At 44.2% G+C, this 20,062-nt stretch overlaps 1 protein-coding gene across 3 annotated transcripts in view; it reads left to right on the plus strand.

Moving 5' to 3' along the window:
- LOC132581558 (unconventional myosin-Ia-like) overlaps positions 1–20,062 on the plus strand; it is a 64,422-nt gene that overhangs the window by 38,493 nt on the left and 5,867 nt on the right. The window contains exons 20-25 of one of the 3 annotated variants that reach the window (XM_060252864.1): positions 84–152; positions 7,436–7,522; positions 10,450–10,536; positions 16,962–17,036; positions 17,390–17,524; positions 19,107–19,213. In XM_060252864.1, coding sequence (XP_060108847.1) covers positions 84–152; positions 7,436–7,522; positions 10,450–10,536; positions 16,962–17,036; positions 17,390–17,524; positions 19,107–19,213 — 560 coding nt within the window. The remainder of the gene's footprint in view (positions 1–83; positions 153–7,435; positions 7,523–10,449; positions 10,537–16,961; positions 17,037–17,389; positions 17,525–19,106; positions 19,214–20,062) is intronic. The other 2 variants (XM_060252866.1, XM_060252867.1) reach the window with 2 other exon arrangements.

Raw genomic sequence — 20,062 nt, forward strand, 5'->3', positions numbered from 1 at the left:
TGCTTGCCTGAAACAAATGGGACCCAGTTTGCCCATTTGCCCATGGTCCGTCTTTGTACTGAGGCAAAAATTTTATTTTGCAGCAAAAGAAGAAGTATACCAAGATGAAGAGGTCAGCTCTTCTTATCCAGGCCTATGTCCGAGGCTGGAAGGTAAGAAGTGTAGCAGACTTGGAAACTGAACATAGTCAAGCTCTTAGGGGTCCTAAGAGTTATAGAGTTAATTTTTTAAAAGTATTCAAGAAGTGTTTTGTAATAACAAGTGTAGATTCTAGTGTTGCATACTTACAGCTACAAATTTTTTGCACCAGAATCTAAGGGATGCAACTCTTTCTTAGTTTGGAATTCTTGTGTCACTTACAATCAGCATAGGAGTTGCTAGTAAGGGTTGTGGGCAGATGAGAGTGACCTATGAAGTACACACTCCATGGGCCAATTCTGAAATCCTTGTGGTTCTGAAGATCTGTTAGATCTCAAGACAAACGTAGAAGCAATATTCTAGGCTGAGCAACCATTGAAAATGGCAACCTTGCACTGATCCCCTGCCAATCCTGTCTTACAGTAACATTTTTCTGCCCAGTGCTTTTTACCAGGGCAAGGAGATATACCACATATGACATCACATCATCAGGGCTTTTTTTGAGCAGGAATGCACAGGAATGTAGTTCAAGCTGGCTTGGCCAGGGCTCCAGCTCAAACAAAGGTCTCCAGCAGAGGCACTAGGCAGCCACGTTATCCCAGACCACGCACTCTGGCCTCTCTACCACCTCCAGCCTCCAATGGGCTTGCAAAGAGAGTGAGAGATGAAGAGCTACTCATGGGTGCCCCCTCCTGGGAGAAGCTGGGCCTTTGCAATGGCAGCCAAGAATTATTTTGTTATTACATTGCCTTTGCTGCAGGCAACACTTCTCCTTTTGGGTTTTTAAATGTATAAGGTTTGGAGATTTTTTTGCAACTCTGGGTGTCCTCTCAAGTTTGCAGAAATGTTTTTCATCTTTTTACATGGCCATGTTCTATGAATTTATCAGTCTGCATCTACATATACACTTGATAATCCAACTTGAATCCCAGTGAGAAAGGCAGACTATAAATAAAGTAAAAGTAAAGTAATGATATTATATGGGGACTGCATCTCCCAGTATGCTATGTGCAAACTCAGTACATAAGAACATAAGTGAAGCCATGTTGGATCAGGCCAATGGCCCATCCAGCCCAACACTCTGTGTCACACAGTGGCCAAAAACCCAGGTGCCATCAAGAGGTCCATCAGTGCGGCCAGGACATGAACTAACTAAGTTAGTAACATAGACTAATTTAGTAACATAAATTTAAATGAACATCAAATGTTAATAGTTGTTAAAAACAGGTTATTTATAAATGACTGATTGGTTTGCTTACTATTGAAATAATTGGTTGTGGAACAATACAGAGAACTGACAGGTCTGCATTTTTTGGGGGGGTGGGGACAAAGTCTCTCACTGGGCTGTGTGAAAACACACATCCATGAAATGCAGCTGATGGCACTGTACTGTGTCAATATGCAGAAAGTAACCTAGTGAACAGTGACACCAGGGGGTGTGGCCTAATATGCAAATGAGATCTTTCTGGGCTTGTTCTACAAAAAAAGCCCTGCACATCACCAATAAGGCCACCTAGGATTGCTTGGCCATGCATGCAACCTAGCAGAACACTGGCTACATAGATCCCTCTCCTAAATTATATTTTTCATTTAGAGATGTATTGGGGGTAGGGTTGCCAAGTCCAATTCAAGAAATATCTGGGGACTTTGGGGTGGAGCCAGGAGAATTTGGGGGAGGAGCCAGGAGACATTGGGGGAGGAGCCAGAAACAAGGGTGTGACAAGCATAATTGAACTCCAAGGGAGTTCTGGACATCACATTTAAAGGGACCGCACACCTTTTTAAATGCCTTCCTTCCATAGGAAATAATGGATAGGGGCACCTTCTTTTGGGGCTCATAGAATTGGACCCCCTGGTCCAATCGTTTTGAAAATTGGGAGGTACTTTGGGGAGAGGCACTAGATACTATATGGAAAATTTGGTGTCTCTACCTCAAAAAACAGCTCTCCCAGAGCCCCCAAAACCTCCAGATCAATTCCCCATTATACCCTATGAGAATCGATCTCCACATAATAAAGGGAATAATGAAGTGCTCAGCAGACTTCCCCCCCCCCCCCCCGTTTCTGGTGACTCTGAAGTGAGGGATTGGCCTCTCTACTCACGAGTTGCAGCCAACTTCTTCCAAGTAACACAGACACCCCATCCCAAGAGGAAGCCTTTCCAATTGGAGACTGGAGCCTCTGGAGGGGGAAAGTCACATGGTGGCTTTGGGGGCGGGGATTCCCCCCGCCGGCCAGCTGACTGGGGGCGGGAAGGAGCCTGGGAAAGTGGAAGAACCCCCGCTGGGACCTGGGGATTGACAAGCCTAATTGGGGGGGGTGCAGTATTCAACTCAATAAATGACAACACCCTTGGTTGTTTGGAAAGTAATTATGAAATTGTTTCAAAAAGAGAACATTCAAGGTTTGGGGTAGTGGTTAAGTGTGCGGACTCTTATCTGCGAGAACGGGGTTTGATTCCCCACTCCTCCATTTCCAGCCATTGGAATGGCCCTGGGTCAGTCATAGCTCTCGCAGAGCTGACCTTGAAAGGGCAGCTTCTGTGAGAGCTCTCTCAGCCCCACCTACCTCACAGGGTGTCTGTTGTGGGGGAGGAAGGTAAAGGAGATTGTAAGCTTCTCTGAGACTCTGAGATTCAGAGTGAAGGGCGGTGTATAAATCCAATATCATCATCATCTTCTTATGGTTTTTCAAGGTTACAAACACCTTTAATAAAACCCAGCTTTACAACTGCAGATATAACTGCATTATTACTGCTATGAACATAGTGACATTTTCAAAGATGGGATCGTCAGTGCCCTTCAGAAAGGGCACTCAGAACAAAGGCAAATCCTACCAAACAGATCCCAGCAACAAAGGAAAAGAGACAGTCCAAAATGCGAAAGAAAGGCAGGGCTGCTTCTTCCTCTGTGAGCTCTTCAGTGGTGGCAGCAGCAGCTGCTGCTCTTTATACTTTATTTTTTCTCGTTTTGGCCTGCAAAGAAAGTAGCAGTTCCTTCAGTCAAGCTCTAAGCATTCTGTCTCCTGCTGCAGGCCAGACTGACACAGGGAGAAGCATTATGAACAATCTCTGAGAAAATCTTCCTGTATAATATCTCTTAAAATGAAAATTCTAATATGCAGTTTTGCCCTGGCCTCTGGCAAATGACTCAAGGGAAAGAGTTTTGAACAATATCTTAACCGCACTCAAATGACAGCTTGATAAGCCCTTCCTTTGTAATATCACCTAAAATGGAAATTCTAATATGCAATTTCTCCCTGTTTGGACCCATCACATATCTGCAAAGAAACCAGCAGTTCCCTAATCAGTCAAGCTCTAGGTATTCTCTCTCCTGCTGAAGCTCAAGCTTGTGAGGGTTAGTGTAATGCAGGAGCAATTTTACTAACTGGCCATGCCTGTGAACCTTTGCTCCCTTGGCTGTAAATTATAAACCTCTTAATTAGGGTTTCCAGGTATGTTGTGGAAGGAGGTCTAGGCCTCATTGCTGGCAACACAATGACATAACTTCTGATGTGCACTGGAAGTGACATTATCATGTTTCTGGCATGGCAGAGACATTTGGGCAAAAGCTCTGTGGTAAAAATGGCTTCTACCATAGAGTTTTTGCCCAAATATCAGAGTGTTGCTGCGACACCACCAACATGATGGAGTCACTTCCCATGCTCACTGAAAATGACATTGCTGCACCACTGGTGACAGCAACCTAGGCGTGCCTCCCCTGCCAGTAAGTTCTCCCACCATCTGATTGGCGGAGGGAGCTTCAGATCCCCTGCCCCTCGGGAATACCATCCCTTTGACTATACGGACTTTAAAATAAAACAATCATCAGCATACCCTTCTTTCTGTTGTGACCACCATGTCCCCACTTTGCCAGGAGAGAAATGGTGGGCGGAAATGCGGAGGGAAATATTTACAGGATCAGTACATAGCTTCACAAGTATAGACAGACCCTACTTGTTGGTTTACTTGTTAGCTCTGGCTTATGTGTGTTAGAATTTAGAGGTGATTGAATAGACTGCTTGTTTCAGAGTGCCATTTTGAATTAGAGATGTCAGTCCTGAGGAGAAGAAGGGGATTCCCTGATTTTTTGAGCTCTCCCCAGATGCCAGTCAGCTGGCCAGGGGTGGAAGCCCAGCCCCCAACAGTCACCTGCAGCCCCACATGAAAAGAACAGGCACTGTATGCCCCAGCCCTACAAGTGGTGAATTCACAGCTTTCAGAGCCGATGTGTGGGGTCTCACTTTCCCCCCAACCATTTAAAGCGAAAGTTCCCTTTAAATGGTTGGGAATAGTGGGGGGCATGCACGCACATTGCTGCTTCCCCAACGCTATGATGTCACCCCTGCCCCTCCTGGAATGCCCCCAAATCCTCCCACTGGGAAGAAGATGAGGCCTTGCATTCTCTCCTGTGTTGGTTTGTTTTTTTTAAAGACTTATCTGTAAAGTATAAATTAGCACAGCAGGAGAAAGGTTCTGGTGTTCCTGGCTAGTTTGTTTTTAGTTACAGGGAGTGAGGTTTTTTGTTTTGTGGTGGTGCGGGGTGGGGGGAGAAAATGCGATTTCTTATTTGTTGTCTCCTATTTATGGTACATTCCTGTCTGCTCTTGCAAGACTCTGGTCTTTTATTCAGCTGTATAGTTGTTTTTTTAACATGAAGTAGTGTGCAGTAGTAGCAGTTGTTGTACTGATAGTGACATCCATGTAGAATCCTTATATCTGCTCTACTAAAGTGCACTTTAGGGGTGTGCATTCACATAAATCTGGCTATTCAAAATGGCCAGTCCCAAAAAATATTCAGGATTGCGGGTGCTGGATAGCTGAAGAAGGTGTTTAGAGGGATCATGGCCCCTTTAAACACCATCAGAGTCATGCTGCTTGCGTGGCTTGGTGAAAGCATTTAAAAGAATCACAGACTCTTTAAATGCCTTCCCCTCCTCCATTGAAACTAATGGAGGATGGGGGCACTTTCTTTGGGGGCCCATAGAATTGGGCCCCCAGTCTAATTGTTTTGAAACTTGGTGGGGGTTTTTAGGAGAGGCACCAACAACTATACTGCAAATTTTGTGCCTCTACCTCAAAAAGCAGCCCCTCCAGAGCCCCAGATACCCCTGGATTGATCCCCCATTGCAATGGTCCCCACAGGGTATAATGGAGCTGGGGGGGTGGGAATTGAGAAACCTGAATATTTACTGAATCCAAACACCATACCAGTATTGGGATTCTGGAACATCAGGAGATAATAATATTTTGGGGATTTAATATACCCAAACAAAAAAAATGCAGTTTTTTCCCCATACCCCTAGTGCTCATGCTGGATGCATGCCTTTGTACATAATGAAGTTTTAATGGAGCAAGTGCCCAACTGTTACCTGTTTGCTGGGTACCAGGTAGAGTTGGCACCTGCAGGTGGGGAAATAGCTGGAGATTTGGAGGGTGGAGCTGAAGGAGGGTGGGGTTCAGGGAGGGGATTTACTTCAGTTCATTGGGGTGTAATGCCATACTGTCCACCATCCAAAGTGACCATTTTTTTCCAACTGAACTGATCTCTGTCACCTGGAAATCGGTTGTAATCCCAGGAGACCTTCAGCCATCTTCTTTCAATTTTTTTGCTTCTGTTGTGGAAATGTCACATTTTCCCATGACTGGATATGTTGTGTTTTCATTTTTTTGGTGGTGGTGGGGGAAATGTGATTCTTTCTCCATTTCTGTTGTGATTTCCATTAGGGACATTGCTGACTGACACCTATCAATTGTCTGTGACACTATTATTAATGATAAACTGAATTGCTCATGAATAATCATAATAATTAATGAACTACTCACTAATTCCAAAATTACTGCAACAGCTTTAAAAATGTCCTCACCAACTGGTAACATACACTGTAGCCCCGCTGCTGGTTCTGAAGCACTCTTCCAGTGATGTTGTATAAAAAAGTGAAAAGTTTTTTCCCCACACAGGAATGGGCTTGAGTGGTTTCCTGTTGCTGCTGTGGTTGCTGTTACAGCACAAACAGCAACAAGGCTTCCCCATGGCATGTTTCCCTGCATTGCCCCAGTACCCCTCTGCAGACGTTCTTCTCCCTACTGGGGTCTTTTTTAAAATCAGCAAGAACATGGATGGGAGCCACAGGGCTCAGGAACCACATGTGGCTCTTTCATACATATTGTGCGGCTCTTGAAGCCCCCACTACCCCATTGGCCAGCTTGGAGAAGGCAATTGTCCCTTTAAATCACTTCTCTAAGCCAAGCCAGCTGGTAGCTTGGATAATGCATTTAAAGCTGCTTTCTTTCCACCTCTCGCTCATCTCAAATTCCTTCCTTCCTTGGATGATTGGCTACATTAGGTGTGTGGCCTAATATGCAAAGGAGTTCCTGGCCCCCACTATGAACCCCAACCAAGTGGGAGTTCATCAAGAGAGCTGTCATTAGAGAAGGCTGTCCTGTAACTTACTCTCAAAGGCATCACAAATCACAACCCACTTAAGGTCCTGACCCACAAGTTGGGAAACCCTGTTCTAGATCACAGGCCATTCCTGAACTTAACCTCCTTTGGGAAATTCTCTGTAGTACTTTTTCCTGACTCTCCTCTCTGCCTTTGTTCCAGTATGCAGGGCTTTGTTTGAGCTGGAATGCACAGGAACGCATTTCTGGCTGGCTTGGTGTCAGGGGGTTTGGCCTAATATGCAAATGAGTTCTTGATGGGTTTTTTCTACAAAAAAAGCCCTGCCAGCATGCATTAGGGTTGCCCAATCTCTCTGGTGGAGGTGACACAGTGGTGCTTGTGGTGGGAGGTGACAGCCACTTCTCCCTGTGTGCTGTTGTTACAAACAGAAAAAGAACTGGTGCAAAACTCGCAGTACAGTGTGATACAAAGTCCTTGTGTTGTTCCCCTACAAACACAAGGACTTTGTAATAGGTAGATGGACAGCTTGGAGCCAGCCTCCAGTAGAGGGCAAACTGGGTAGTGAATGGAACTGGGTAAACTGAGCCAGATTAACAGATACATAAAATAACACAATTTAAGAAACAAAAGCTAACATTTATTGTTAATGAGGCATTTTTTCATTCCCTATCAAACTAGAGTCAAAATAGCCTGAAATATCACATCCCTTCTGATGGAAATTAGACCCAGACTGTTTAATGCCCTAAAATTTTAGTTGGTTAATCTGCTGGTTCTTGTAAACAACGCAGGGTTTCTGCAACCTGTAATTCTGCCCTCTGGGATTGGTGTCTCTCTGCCTCTCTTTTTCTCTGGGCTCCTTTGGGGTTCTTATCTGTCCCCTCCCTTCCTCCACAGTCTCGTAGGCTTCTGCGAGAGTTGAAGGAACAGAAGCGCCGCACCCAGGCAGCCACGATCATTTCTGCTTATTGGAAAGGTTATCAGGTAATGACTATGCTTTGAGAGCCGTGTATTTTGAGCGCACACCACTAGAACCTTCTCCTTTGCTGTCCACAAGCAAAATAATACATCCATAAAATCTGTAGGTTGCCCAGATGCATTCAAGAGGGGCTCGCAATTCAAAGCAGTGGTTTTTTTCTGCCCTCAGTTTTTTCTGACTAGGCCTGCCTAGCTCCCTTTCAACAACTGTATACTCCTTTTTTGTAACAGGAACTGCTTTGCATATTAGGCCACACACCCCTGATGTAGCCAATCCTCCAAGAGTTTACAGGGCTCTTCTCATAGGGCCTAATGTAAGCTCCTGGAGGATTGGCTACATTGAGGGGTGTAACCTAATATGCAAAGGAGTTCCTGCTACAAAAAAAGCCCTGCTCCTTTATTGAGGGGTGTAGCCTAATATGCAAAGGAGTTCCTGCTACAAAAAAAGCCCTGCTCCCTTATATTTGTGTTGTTATATATCAATGTTTGTTATCACCAGCTTTGGAAGAATGTTTCCTGAGTTCCAGGAGGTCATAAAGTGAAGTTTACACAGTCCATTATCTTGGGCTAACGCCCTCTTGGAAGTCAATACGTTCCTCAGATATTTCTCACAACATTTTTGATTCATGATTTGTCAAAAACTGACAAGATAAAGGGCTTGAGATTCAAACTAGGGATGCCAGCCTCCAGGTGGGGCCTGAGGATCCCCTGGAATTACAGCTCATCTCCAGATAATAGAGATCAGTTCCCCTGGAGAAAATGGAAGTTTTGGAGGGTGGACTCTGGGGCATTGTACCGGCTGAGGTCCCTGTCTTTCCCAGGCTCCATCCCCAAACTTCCAGGAGTTGCCAACTTGGATCTGTCAACCCTACCCACCCCCATTTCCTATCAGTGACCAGGGGGACCTGGCAGACGTAACCCCCTTTGTCATCTGTGGATGTCACAATGTCAATGAAATAGTAAAAAGGTAAAGGTAGTCCCCTGTGCAAGCACGGAGTCATTGGTTGTTATTTTTAAGTTGGGGTTTCTGTGCTTCATACTTAATTAATTAATTAATGACCCAGTTGAACTTTTTAAAAGCCCTCAGGGAATCTTAAAGCAAATGCAGCAAATGAAGTATGTACCCATATTCACAAATATTTTATATTTAAAATAAAACAAGGAACAATAATTATAAGGAACAAAATGTAATAACCATGCAACATCAGTCTAATAACACAGTAAGATCAGAAGAAACATGTTCAGGTTGGCAAACCAAATATCTGGAATATTTCAGAAAGCCTTACATTTCCTTGCTATCTGCAGGATTTCCACCCACCCCCTTGAGCAAAGCCATCGCTAGAACTTCATCAATTCCCATGTGGTTTTTCTGTTTTTAGTTTTAAGTTGCAATAGCAGTGGGACTGATTATACTCCCACTTTTCAGTGCTGCCCCAACTGCTATGCATTAGAAACAGAATAACTGCACTAGACATCTTTGGGGTCATTTCCTTGATAAAAGCACCCTGGAGGGACTATTCTCCCCCCTCCTCCCCCAAGACCTGCTATTTGGCCTGTTTGTACACAAACATCTCTGGTAAAAATAGAGCTGAACATTATATCACATCACAAACTGTTAGTGCATTTCACATTTTCCTCTCCAATAAGTATGCATTTCTTTAAGAATACGACTGTAGACAAATGCTGCTTCCTACAGAAATGATTCGGCTTGCAATCTTCTAGGGAATATTTATGGTCATCATGTTAAAAATAAGAAAGCACACAAAGGGTGATAACAGACAGGCAGTTTGGGGCAGATGGGAGGCATTTCAAATTGGACCGGCTCAAAAAGAGCCATTCTGAAGCCTCCACACACCCGCAAGCCGTCCCTATCTCATCCACAGGGTGACACCAGTGTGATCAGATGGCTTTTGTGCACCATTCCTGTGGCTCAGTTTGGGTCCCCCCCTCATATGTTTTTAGTAGTCATGCACATGCGTATGCAGATGTGCACATGCACTCATCCACATGCACACATGTGCTCTGAACAGTTTTTTGTTTAAAAAAAGCTGGATGTGGCTTGGGGCGGCTTGGTGGTTTCACACCACCAAGGTGCCTCGCTTGCGTCCTTCCACTTCCAGATGGTGAGGAGGTGACTGGTGTTCGGCTTAAAGATTTGCTACCACTTTGGAAGTGGTAGCTTTTTGAGCCACTCTGCAGAGGCTGGAGGATGGGGTGAGTACAGGACAGGTATGGGAAGGATTTTTCTAGTCAATTTCTAAGGTGTCTCTGAGTCGGCTCAAAGTGCCGGTCTGTAATCACTCATGGACTGTCAAACAATGAAAGATTTTGCTTAGTTGATCAGTCATTTGCCTTTAGCTGATGCAGAAATTAATTTAATTGACCAACCTCTTAAATTTAAAAGTATTTACATATTTAAAAACCATCAGTGTGGGGTTTTTTTGCATTGCTGCTGTAAATACTGATACAGTTTTCTAAAAGGAAATACACAAAGCAGATCACATAATATAAAAATGCATTGAAACATCACCATGAAGTATCATACTTCATGGTGATATTTTAATGCATACAAGTATGAGAACCATACTGAGTAAGATATTAAAATAAACACTGAAGGCTTAATCAACAAAAGGTACCATAAATCGAAAAGACAAAATCAACCCTTAATCATGTCTTTTTAAAATTCGCTCTTACAGCGATAAACCAGAACTTTAATGACCTCCAAACAAATGAAAGCATGTCCTTAGCTCAGTTTTGTTGCCCTTGCTGATTAAAATTGATCTATTGCTGATTAGTCAACTAAAGCTAGTGCCTGAGCAGGCAAAACACATGACTCTGTGAAAACTGTGGTCTTCGGGCTGGCTGGTGTGTCACTCCCTCTCTTCTTTTCCGAGCTCCTGTGGGGTTTTTTATCTATCCCCTCCCTTCCACAGTCTCGCAAGCTCTTGCAGGAGCTGAAGGAAGAGAAGCGCCGCACTCGGGCTGCCAATACCATTGGTGCTTATTGGAAAGGTTATCAGGTAACTTTGAGAAAATACACCTTGGCGGACACAGTGGTTGCCACACCATCAATTGCCCTATTCTTGCTCTCCCCTCATATATCTGCCTTCTGCACCTGGGATATGCATCCACAAGGTGTGGTCACATAGATATAATTTTTGAGGATAGACGGTTCCTGATCTCACCAGTTCCCCCTCCAACTCTGGATTAGGCATTTCTAGATTCTTTAAGAATTACATTTGTCAGGGCTTTTTTTGTAGCAGGAACTCCTTTGCATATTAGGCCACACACCCCTGATAATGGCCCTTTTCACACTTACCAGTGGAAACCGGAAGGGAGTCGGTATTGTGCCGCTTGCAGTAATCCGAGACAGGGATGGGAGTTTTCAGACACATGTTTTTTTTTCCGGTAGGGTTCCGTGATTGAAGCGAGCCATTTCACACTGTTCCGCTCTTATCTCGCTTCCACCAGAGCCAGCCGTTTTTGCCTGCCGGCTCGCTATCTCCAGTTTATTATTATTTTTTTTGGAACGTCGGGCTAAGATCACTATAGCACTATAGCGACGTATCACAGCAGCAACACCATAGAGATGGCTAGGCTCTATTGAGATAAGTTACCAGGTTTCAGCGGAGGCGATATCTGGCATCTTAATGGAGCCCAGGCATCCCTATGGTGATGCTGTTGTGATACGTCGCTATAGCGCTATAGCTATCTTAGCCCGACCGCTATAGCAATCTTAGCCCGACGTTCCAAAAAAAAAAAAAGCCGGAGATCGCGCACGCCGGCGGGCGAAAAAGGGCGCGAAAACTGCTCCCGGGTTAGATACTGGACATTTCACACAGCACCCCATAGCGATTTCAACCCGGAAGGAGGGGTTGAAAAGTGGAAGAAGCTGCTCTTTCTTTGTAACGACTCAGGCACGCCTCACTACCGGGACAGCCGCGGGAGTGTGTGAAAAGGTGAGAGTATTCCGGTAGCAGCCAGTTACTGAATCGGGTCTGTCTGAAATGCCAGCAGAAACCCATTACTGTTCAGTAACTGACCAGCTTCCACACCGGAATACATAGACTGTGTGAAAAAGCCCAATGTCAGTCCTCCTGGAGCTTACAGTAGGCCCTGTGTTAAGAACTCTGTAAGCTGTTGGAGGATTGGCTACATCAGGGGGTTTGTGGCCTAATATGCAAAGGGGTTCCTACTACAAAAAAAGCCCTACCCTTATTGTATGTATTTAAATGTGTGAACAGTAACCATCACAGGAACTTAGATCCAGCTGGGTAGCCATGTTGGTCTGAAGCAATAGAATAAAGTTAAAGTACAGTGGCAACTTTAAGATCAACAACATTTTATTCAAGGTTTGAGCTTTTGTGTGCATACACACTTCTTCAGATATAATGACATGGAAGAAAACCATTCAGAGTTATAGACAGAGGCTGAACAGTGAATTAGCATATAATATGATGAAGATTTTTTTAAGATATCCAGAGGCAAAGCAGGAATAACAAGTTAAGCGTGTAGAGTCAACAGCTGTATGGATTAAGTTAAGGAGGAACAACAGTTGAAGGAATAAATGTGACAAAATAGGAGATAAATCTGTAAAAGAATCTTTTCTAATTGTGGGAGTTAACTGAGACTCTTTGCAGATTTTCATGAATCTTCATTAACTGCATCAACACTAACTGCATTCAGTTTGCGAACATTGCTTTGCAAACAACAAACCAACCAAAATTTGTGACGAACTTTAGTTCATCAACTGGTTCATGCCTGTCCCTACCTGTGGATGTCCAGAGGAAAAATAACAAAATGAGGGGAAGAACATGTTGGTTCAGGGCAGGGGCAGATTGGCATGTTGAAACAGCCCTGGAACAAGCTTAGCCAAGTAGGCCTACACTAGGGCTGCCAACAGGTAGTGGCTGGAGATCTCTATTACACTTCCCATGGCCACTTTCAAAGGTGGATTCTGTGGCATTGTACCCCACTGAGGTCTCTCCCCTCCCCAAACCCCACCCTCCTCAAGCACCCCCCTTAAAAAAAAACTTCAGGTATTTCCCAACCCAGAGCAGGTAACCCTAACCTACACCCATTGTCATTGTTAGGGTTGCCAAGCCTAGCGATTGTTGTTAGGATTGTCAGTCGTTGTTAAGGTTGTCATGGTCATTGTTAGGGTTATTAGGGTTGTCGTTGCTAGAGTTGCCAGGCTTTGCAGGGACATGGGGGTTGTCCCTGGAAAGCCCAGGCATGGCATAGGGTTGCTCTAGGAAGCACTGGAAACTTTGTGGTACCATAGAGCTGCTGGTGATTCCTAGAGCTACTCTATGTCACTTCTGGGTTTTCCCTGGAGAGATGTAGCAGTGCACATAACACCAATTTTTTAAAAAATAAAATATATTTTTTCTTGGAATGGTGGTAGACTAGAACAGCTGCCAACAGGAGACTCCTGCTGTGTCGGGATGCCTGGTGACCCTTGTCATTGTTGATGTGGCCAATGTGAATAGCCACTGTGGTGCTGCAAGCAATGTATCATCCACATGGTTTGGCTTGTTTCTAGCTGCCAGTGACCCTTCCAGCACATCAGGAGTGTCGCTGGTAAGCTAGAGAGAGTGCTGATCTGTCCTTCGTTCAGGGCCATGGTGGAATGGTCCCTATATCTGCAATTTTAAAATACAACAGTTGTGAGGATGGTTAGGCTGACTGGCTTAAGATCACACAGGCAGTTTCCATGGCATGGGGAGGGCATGAATTCAGACCTGGGCTGGTTTGATGTAGTGGTTAAGTGTGCGGACTCTTATCTGGGAGAACCGTGTTTGATTCCCCACTCCTCCACTTGCACCTGCTAGCATGGCCTTGGGTCAGCCATAGCTCTGGCAGAGGTTGTCCTTGAAAGGGCAGCTGCTGTGAGAGCCCTCTCCAGCCCCACCCACCTCACAGGGTGACTGTTGTGGGGGAGGAAGGTAAAGGAGATTGTGAGCCGCTCTGAGACTCTTCAGAGTGGAAGGCGGGATATAAATCCAATATCTTCTTCTTCTTCCGGAACCTTTTCTTTCACTGTAACCAAACTGGCCAAGTTGCCCAATTGGCTGGTTTATTTGATGTTATTGCACTTAGATTTCAGGCAGCATTGGGGCAGGTAGTACAGAGACTCAGGGGAAAAGAATGGGCATGCTGCCCTTGAAAACATAAGGTCCAGCACTTAGCAGCAGCAATAATAATAAAAATTCTCTGCAGCTTTGGGAGAATATTTCCTGAGCTGCAGCAGAAGGAGCCATAATGTGCAGCTCACACAATCAATTATCCTGAATTCATTCCATCTTCAGACTTTTTTTGTCAGCAGAGTTGGAGCGTGTTATTTATTTGTTCGTTTGAAATTCATATTCTGCCTCTTTGCTTTTCAAAAGCCTTCAAAATGGCTTTCAGCCAATAAAAATCAATGAAAAACACCATTATAATGAAACATTTAAAACAAAAACAAACAAAAAGGCCCAGCAGCACCATCATAGTAAGATATAACCATAAAATATCCCACTAAAACCACAATGAAGCCAAGTTTAATAATTTTAAAGTTATCATTTGCTCGCTGGAATAGTTACCTCAGGGCTGTGGCCAGGCTTGTGGAGGAATGAGTTGAGGGGATATAATCATATTATGGCAGGAAGTGTGTTCCTGGGCTGAAGGGGAGAGAGCTGAAAAGTCACAACAGCCCTCATGGCCCCCCTTTTGTTCCCATTTTGCGTTTGAGTGAATTTACTGGAATTTTACAGTCAGAGGATTGGACTGCTTCCGCTTCCAATTGATAAGACAGGGCAAGGATTTCATTTCTAGATCTCTGGGTTTTAGGGTGACCAAGGAAAGAGGGCCACACCAAAGACCACAAGTATGTATGTGGGGGTGGGGGTGGGGGTTGTGGAAGAGCAGGGTTGCCAATCCCTAGGTGGGAACCCGGCATGTAAACCGTGACTCTAATTACGAAAACACATTACATAAATTTACAAAATATTTAGTAGAAGAATTTCATAAGTGTAGAATTGCAATATACATACTATAGTTCCAATAATAATCACATTCACAATGACAAGGGTGACACACCAACCACAATTCATTAATTACACGCACACTCTCTCATCACTCATTCACCCACAACCACTCTATATTCTGCAAGAATATCTTCAACATACATTTCTCATCTCAAATCCAATATGAAAATTGTTTCACAATAAATAGAAAAAAATGTTTGTACACTGAAAGTGCTATAAGAGTTTGTGTTTCAAGCGATTTTCAAAAGACTCCTTGCAGCCACCTCTGACGGAGCTGGCATCTGTACATTGAATATTGAGGATACTGCCTCTGGCTTTAACCTCTTGATCTCCGTCTTCTGCTTCCCTGCCTCTGGCTTGCCTCCCCATCTGCTCCAGCATTAGTTTGCTGTCCCCACACCCACTTCCCCTCTCTGCCCACTTTGACTTCTCCTCACCCACCCACCTGAACTTTCTTCCCTCCTTCTACCTGCCTGCCTGCTCTCCTTTCCATCTCCACCATCCCAGTAAAGATTGCTATGGCAACCCAAGATGTTGCCCCCAGGTTGGCGTTTTTTAAAAAAAACTGTGTATGCACATGTGCAGATACTGCTATGAATTTGGGTGGCTGTGCCCCATATTAATTTTAAATAGCAGATTTTTATGTAAACTGGCAGTTGCCCCTGGATTTTCAGAACTCTATATTGTAGCTGCGGCTCGCCTCATAAATTTGCTTTTCCACTCAGGGCCAGCCCTCCCACTAGGCAAACTAACCAACTGACTAGTGCACCATCCTTCTGGGGGTGCCAGATTGGGTGCCCCCCCCATGTGACTCAGTGCAGGGAGGTGCCAGAAGTTAGCCTTGCCTAGGGTGCCAGTTAGTTTAGGGCTAGCCCTGTTTCCACCTAAGGGACAATCCTTAATTGTTTGAAACAGGCAGGGATGGAATCCTTTGCATATTAGGCCACACACCCCTGAAGTAGCCAGTCCTCCAAGAGCTTACAAAAAAGAGCCTTGTAAGCTCTTGGAGGACTGGCTACATCAGGGGTGTGTGGCCTAATATCCTGCTAGAATTCCACCCCTGGACAGGGATTTGAATTTAGGGCCGAACTACATGTTTGGGTTCCCTGCAGGCTGCAGCCTTATAGCAGCTGCATGAATCACTGTTAAAAGGTAAACGAGACCCCAAACAGTCTTGGAATGCTACCACAGGGGGTTGGAAGGGCTCCTGCCTTCCCTCCCAAGCCATTTCCCCTCATATAAACAGTGCAGGGGTGATTGCCTTGCTATTGCTGTTCCACATGCATAGGTGTGAAAATGAGGAAATTACTCCCTCTAGCTCTGTTTCCATGTGGGAAAACAGCCTTGGAGGGAAGGCAGTAATCATGGTGGTGTTCCAAGCCTGTTTGGGTTCTAGTTTGCTGCTGTTGTGCAGCCACAGGGAACTTGATTCTGGGGAACTCAGAGAACCTGAACATGTTGTTTGGCCATTCACACAATTATGCCATTCACACAATTATGCAGGGAGACGTTATTCCTCTTTCATTTTGGAAAGAGAAATTATGTGTGTGTGATCTTAAAATTAAGTTTCTCTGGGCGCATTCACCCGGCAACTGGTCCGTGTACACATTAAATAAAAGTTTGCTGTATTTCTAAACTTGCCTGTGGCCTGATCTCTGCCTGGACCACCAGCAGCTGAGGTTTGCTGCTGCAGTTGCAAGTGGATTTTGCTATTCTTACACTGTAAAAATTGCACTTATTTAATGTGTGTGAATGCACCATTTGTCTTTCTTGGTCCAGCTATGTGGGCTATACTAGTCTCTTCTTTTCTTAGGCTGGCCTTACAAAGGGTGCATTCACACTACACTAAATAATGCACATTACAACTGGATTTTTACTGTGTAAGAATAGCAAAAATCCACTTGCAAAACACATTTAGTGTAGTGTGAACACACCCAAATACAGTTCTTTGCATGAATACGACTACTGTAAATGGTTTATCCTACACAGTCACAGTGTTTTAATATTTCTCTTAAGAGCATATTTGATGTGTTTTTAGAAACACTTAATGTCAAAGATGTTGGAAAGACACTAGAGATTCTTTAAAGAGACTACTGTCTTGGGTGGGGGGGAGGGAAGGTTTTTGTATTTTTTTTGATGCTGAACATTTGGGGCTTGGTTTTCCTTCCTTCCCCATATCAAAGATTTCACTACTAGCCACATCCAGGAATGAACCACAATGGTCTCTTGTTTTGGTCTACTCTGCCATGTTCCAGAGCTGAAATTTGCAATGGGCCATTTACATGGTGACCCTTAATCTAATTCCTGTTTCCCTAAGTGTTTGTACCTTGTGAAAGAACATCTACCTAGAGAAAATTATAACACTGTCAGTCTGTGGTGTTCTACTAAGCATGGCTTTTTTGTGTGTGCATTCACAGACACGAAAGGAGTACAAGAAGTATTTCCGTTCTGGGGCTTCTGTCTGCATCGCCACTTTTATCTACCAAAGCCTGGTAAGTAAGTTCCTGGCAAAGTCCGTTGGGGAAAAGATATAGTAAGGAGGATGAGAAAGGGACTTTTAAGTTTTTGAATTACAATGCTGAATATAAACCGCCAAAAAGCAGGTTTACATTTGCAACGCAAAAGCCCCAGGACTACGCGGCTCTTCCTGGTGCTGCGCAGCAGTTTGTGCGAAATCCGCGCAGACGCAGCGCGGTGAAGAGGGACGTCACTCCGGGGTAAGGTAAGTGGGAAAACGGCCATTGTTACACTTTCTACTAAGTTGCTGCATCATGAACCTTCAAACCATCTCCTGGGTCTTTCTTTGACATCTGATGAGCTATGGTCTCTTTTTCTCTTTTTATAGATACAAAAATTTCTCCTGACTCTGAAAAACAACTTGCCTTCCATGACGGTGACGGACCACGCTTGGCCCCCTGCTCCCTACAGATTTCTCACAGATGCTAACCAAGAATTAAAGAAGATCTTCCACCATTGGCGGGTTAGAGATTGAACGTGGCTCACTTGGCTTAATTCTCCTTCTAGAGTCAAGCTGCCCTGAGCTCTTTGGGTGCATTATATAAACGGCCATGTGCTTGGTGGGGCAAATGCTGTGGTCAGAATATATTATGCCCATTAACCTTACCTGTATATGAGAATTTGCAATATATTGCAGTGGGAGGGGGGGTGACACTCTCTCCCTTCTTTTTCCTCTATCCCCCTGTCAGAACGGGACCCGCCCTGGTGTGGTAACGTAACCAAGTTGTACCGGGCAGAAACCCCCTCAGCTACACACACTGTCACGCACAATAAAGCTTTATTGAAGAAATTTTAGAAAAGAGGTTTAAAAGCAAGGCATGTAGTTCTGTGGCAGTGAAATGCACAAGAACACAAGAAAGCTAACTAGCTACCCATTACTGGAGTCTTAGCACAGCACAGCTGGCTCTGGAAGCAAAGCATCCTTGAGCATAATATGGATGTCTTCTTGGCAGCATGGAGAAGAAAGGGTAAGGCCTAAGGATAACACCTCTTCTCACTGACCACTTTTATTTAGAAAAATGCAGGCCATAGCCTCCTGACCTTCTCAACCAATCACTGGACACTGTCCATAGAATCTTCCAGTTGAGAGGAAGGCCTTCCTTACATGCCAGATCCACAGCTGAACTAAGTACGTTCAATTAGCAGGCCTGGGTGGATGGCCTTGCCAAATATCTGCCAGTTTGGGGGCTACTCAGCCCTTGCAGTAAATCAAGGAATGATGTGGAACAGTGAAGTAGGTTGGGAACAATGTAGCTTCAGCTGGAGCAGACTAGAAAATTCTCTTAAAATGCTCTCTGCCTTGACACTCCTCCACTTAAAAAGCTAACATTTATGGCTGATGTCAGAATTTTAGCTTTCTAACAGAAGACTGCAGACTTATACCCCACCCTTCTCTCTGAATCAGAAACTCAGAGCGGCTTACAATCTCGTATAGCTTCTCCCCCCACAACAGACACCCTGAAGTGTAACAGTGCTAGAACTTTGAGGTAGGTATCTATTAACATTGCATCTAGTGGTTGGTGGGGCCACTGGAAGCTCTCCTAATCCACACACCCTAACCCATTTCCAAATCTGCACACCCGTGTTACTCTGTGGCTTCCCCAATTTACTTCAGTTCCTGCTTAGGAAGACAGGAGCTCACAAAGCTGGCTTCTAGTGAATCAGGTGGTCTATCAAGGCCAGTACTGCCCATTCAAATAACACTCGAGGGTCCAGATGGCGGTCTTTTGAATCACCTAGCACTTTTACCTGGAGATGTCAGGGATTGAACTGGGTACCTTTTGTGTGCCTGGCAGACACTCTACCACTAAGCCACTGCCTCTCCCCAATGGCAACACTTCCTCAGTCAAGCAAAGGCCACTGTGGGCTGCAGCCTGGCTGCTCTTGCCCTCTAACTCAAAGGGGGCACAATCCTAGCCTAACATGCAAACTTCTAATATGTCACATTGCATTCCAAAGAGGAATATATATATGTAATTGAATCCATAGTAAGACAACGCTTATCCTGACTTGGTTTTTCCCTCCTGCCTGCTTCTCTCTTGCAGTGTAAGAAATATCGGGACCAGCTGCCACCACAGAGAAAAGCAGCTCTCCAAGATAAACTGTGTGCCAGTGAGTTGTTCCGGGGCAAGAAAAGCTTGTATGCCAAGAGGTGAGAACTATTGGCAGAGTAATTATCACAGCAATGGTACACAACCTGATTAAAGAGAAGATAAAGGTTTACTTAGGAACTAATGTACTTGACAGGAAAGAGGAGAGACAGAAATAGGTTCCTAACTGCATCTCTTGCTGAGAAGGTTAAGATTCCTTGTGGCACCTCCAAGAAGCGGGGGGAAATTGCCCTAAGAGTAGCAATCTGGAAACAGAAAGGAATGGCACTTTTAAAAAATATTATTAATACTAATACAATAATAATATAAGTAATAAATAGTTCAAAAGGAAGACACAGTTCCAAAAAGAAGATAATCAAGCCAAGGAATATAAATAGAATTACTTCATGTATTCAGAAATGCATCATTCTTTGATGAAGTTGGTTGTTTGGTATAACCTCTTTATCTGTGAGATATTGTTACTGGATACCAGATCACAATTAACGTAGTCTTGAGTTTCTGAAATAGGTGGTGTTATGTTAGATGTGATTTTATACATTACAAAATATTCCCACAATCTGTTTTGCTAAAATAGAATAGTTGGTATAGTTTCATTTTTTATTTTATTACTCTGAGAATCAGACCAAGTACCCAGTGGTAATATTTCTGGTAGTAAGTGCAATTCAGTCAGTGTTATTTGTTTAATCTGTTGTACTATAGGTATCCAAAATGGTTGTATATATTTACAAAGCCACCAGCCATGTATAAAATTGCCTTTAAGGCCACAACATTTTCTGCAGTTCGGATCTATATCCTTCTTTCTGTGGTGCAGTGTAGCCGGTGGTAAGGAATGACACTTAACAGGAAAGAGAAGATGCTGTCCTCACTATCCTGTCTAATTGGCTTTTTGC

Source organism: Heteronotia binoei, chromosome 13 (genome assembly GCF_032191835.1).
Source record: "Heteronotia binoei isolate CCM8104 ecotype False Entrance Well chromosome 13, APGP_CSIRO_Hbin_v1, whole genome shotgun sequence".
Taxonomy (NCBI): Eukaryota; Metazoa; Chordata; class Lepidosauria; order Squamata; family Gekkonidae; genus Heteronotia; species Heteronotia binoei.